This window comes from Fulmarus glacialis, unplaced genomic scaffold, assembly GCF_000690835.1.
Source record: "Fulmarus glacialis isolate BGI_N327 unplaced genomic scaffold, ASM69083v1 scaffold35497, whole genome shotgun sequence".
NCBI classification, from domain to species: Eukaryota; Metazoa; Chordata; class Aves; order Procellariiformes; family Procellariidae; genus Fulmarus; species Fulmarus glacialis.
This window is the reverse complement of record NW_009221889.1, coordinates 14,329-14,540: the sequence shown is the minus strand read 5'-3', so window position 1 is coordinate 14,540 and position 212 is coordinate 14,329. Positions and strand designations below refer to the sequence as shown.

The following is a 212-nucleotide window of genomic DNA, read 5'->3' as shown; positions in this document are numbered from 1 at the left end:
GAGTGGGGGGTGCTGCCGCCTCCCGGGGTCTCAGGCACCTGTTTCTCTTGCAGGAGGTGGAAGCGCTGGTCTCCCGCTGGAACCTCTATATCAACCTGGGAGGTTTCTTCGTTGGTCTGTTCTCCGTGACTCTCTTCGGACCATGGAGCGACAGCGTGGGCCGCCGTCCGGCACTCGTCCTGCCAGCAGTGGGTACGGCCCGGGCGGGGGGG

At 66.0% G+C, this 212-nt stretch overlaps 1 protein-coding gene across 1 annotated transcript in view; it reads left to right on the top strand.

Annotated features, from left to right (window-relative positions):
• Positions 1 to 53: 53 nt before the first annotated feature.
• Positions 54 to 212, top strand: part of SLC46A1 (solute carrier family 46 (folate transporter), member 1) — a gene marked incomplete at its 5' end in the record, with an annotated part of 3,373 nt that continues 3,214 nt past the window's right edge. The window contains one exon of the mRNA XM_009581274.1: positions 54 to 208. Coding sequence (XP_009579569.1) covers positions 54 to 208 — 155 coding nt within the window. The remainder of the gene's footprint in view (positions 209 to 212) is intronic.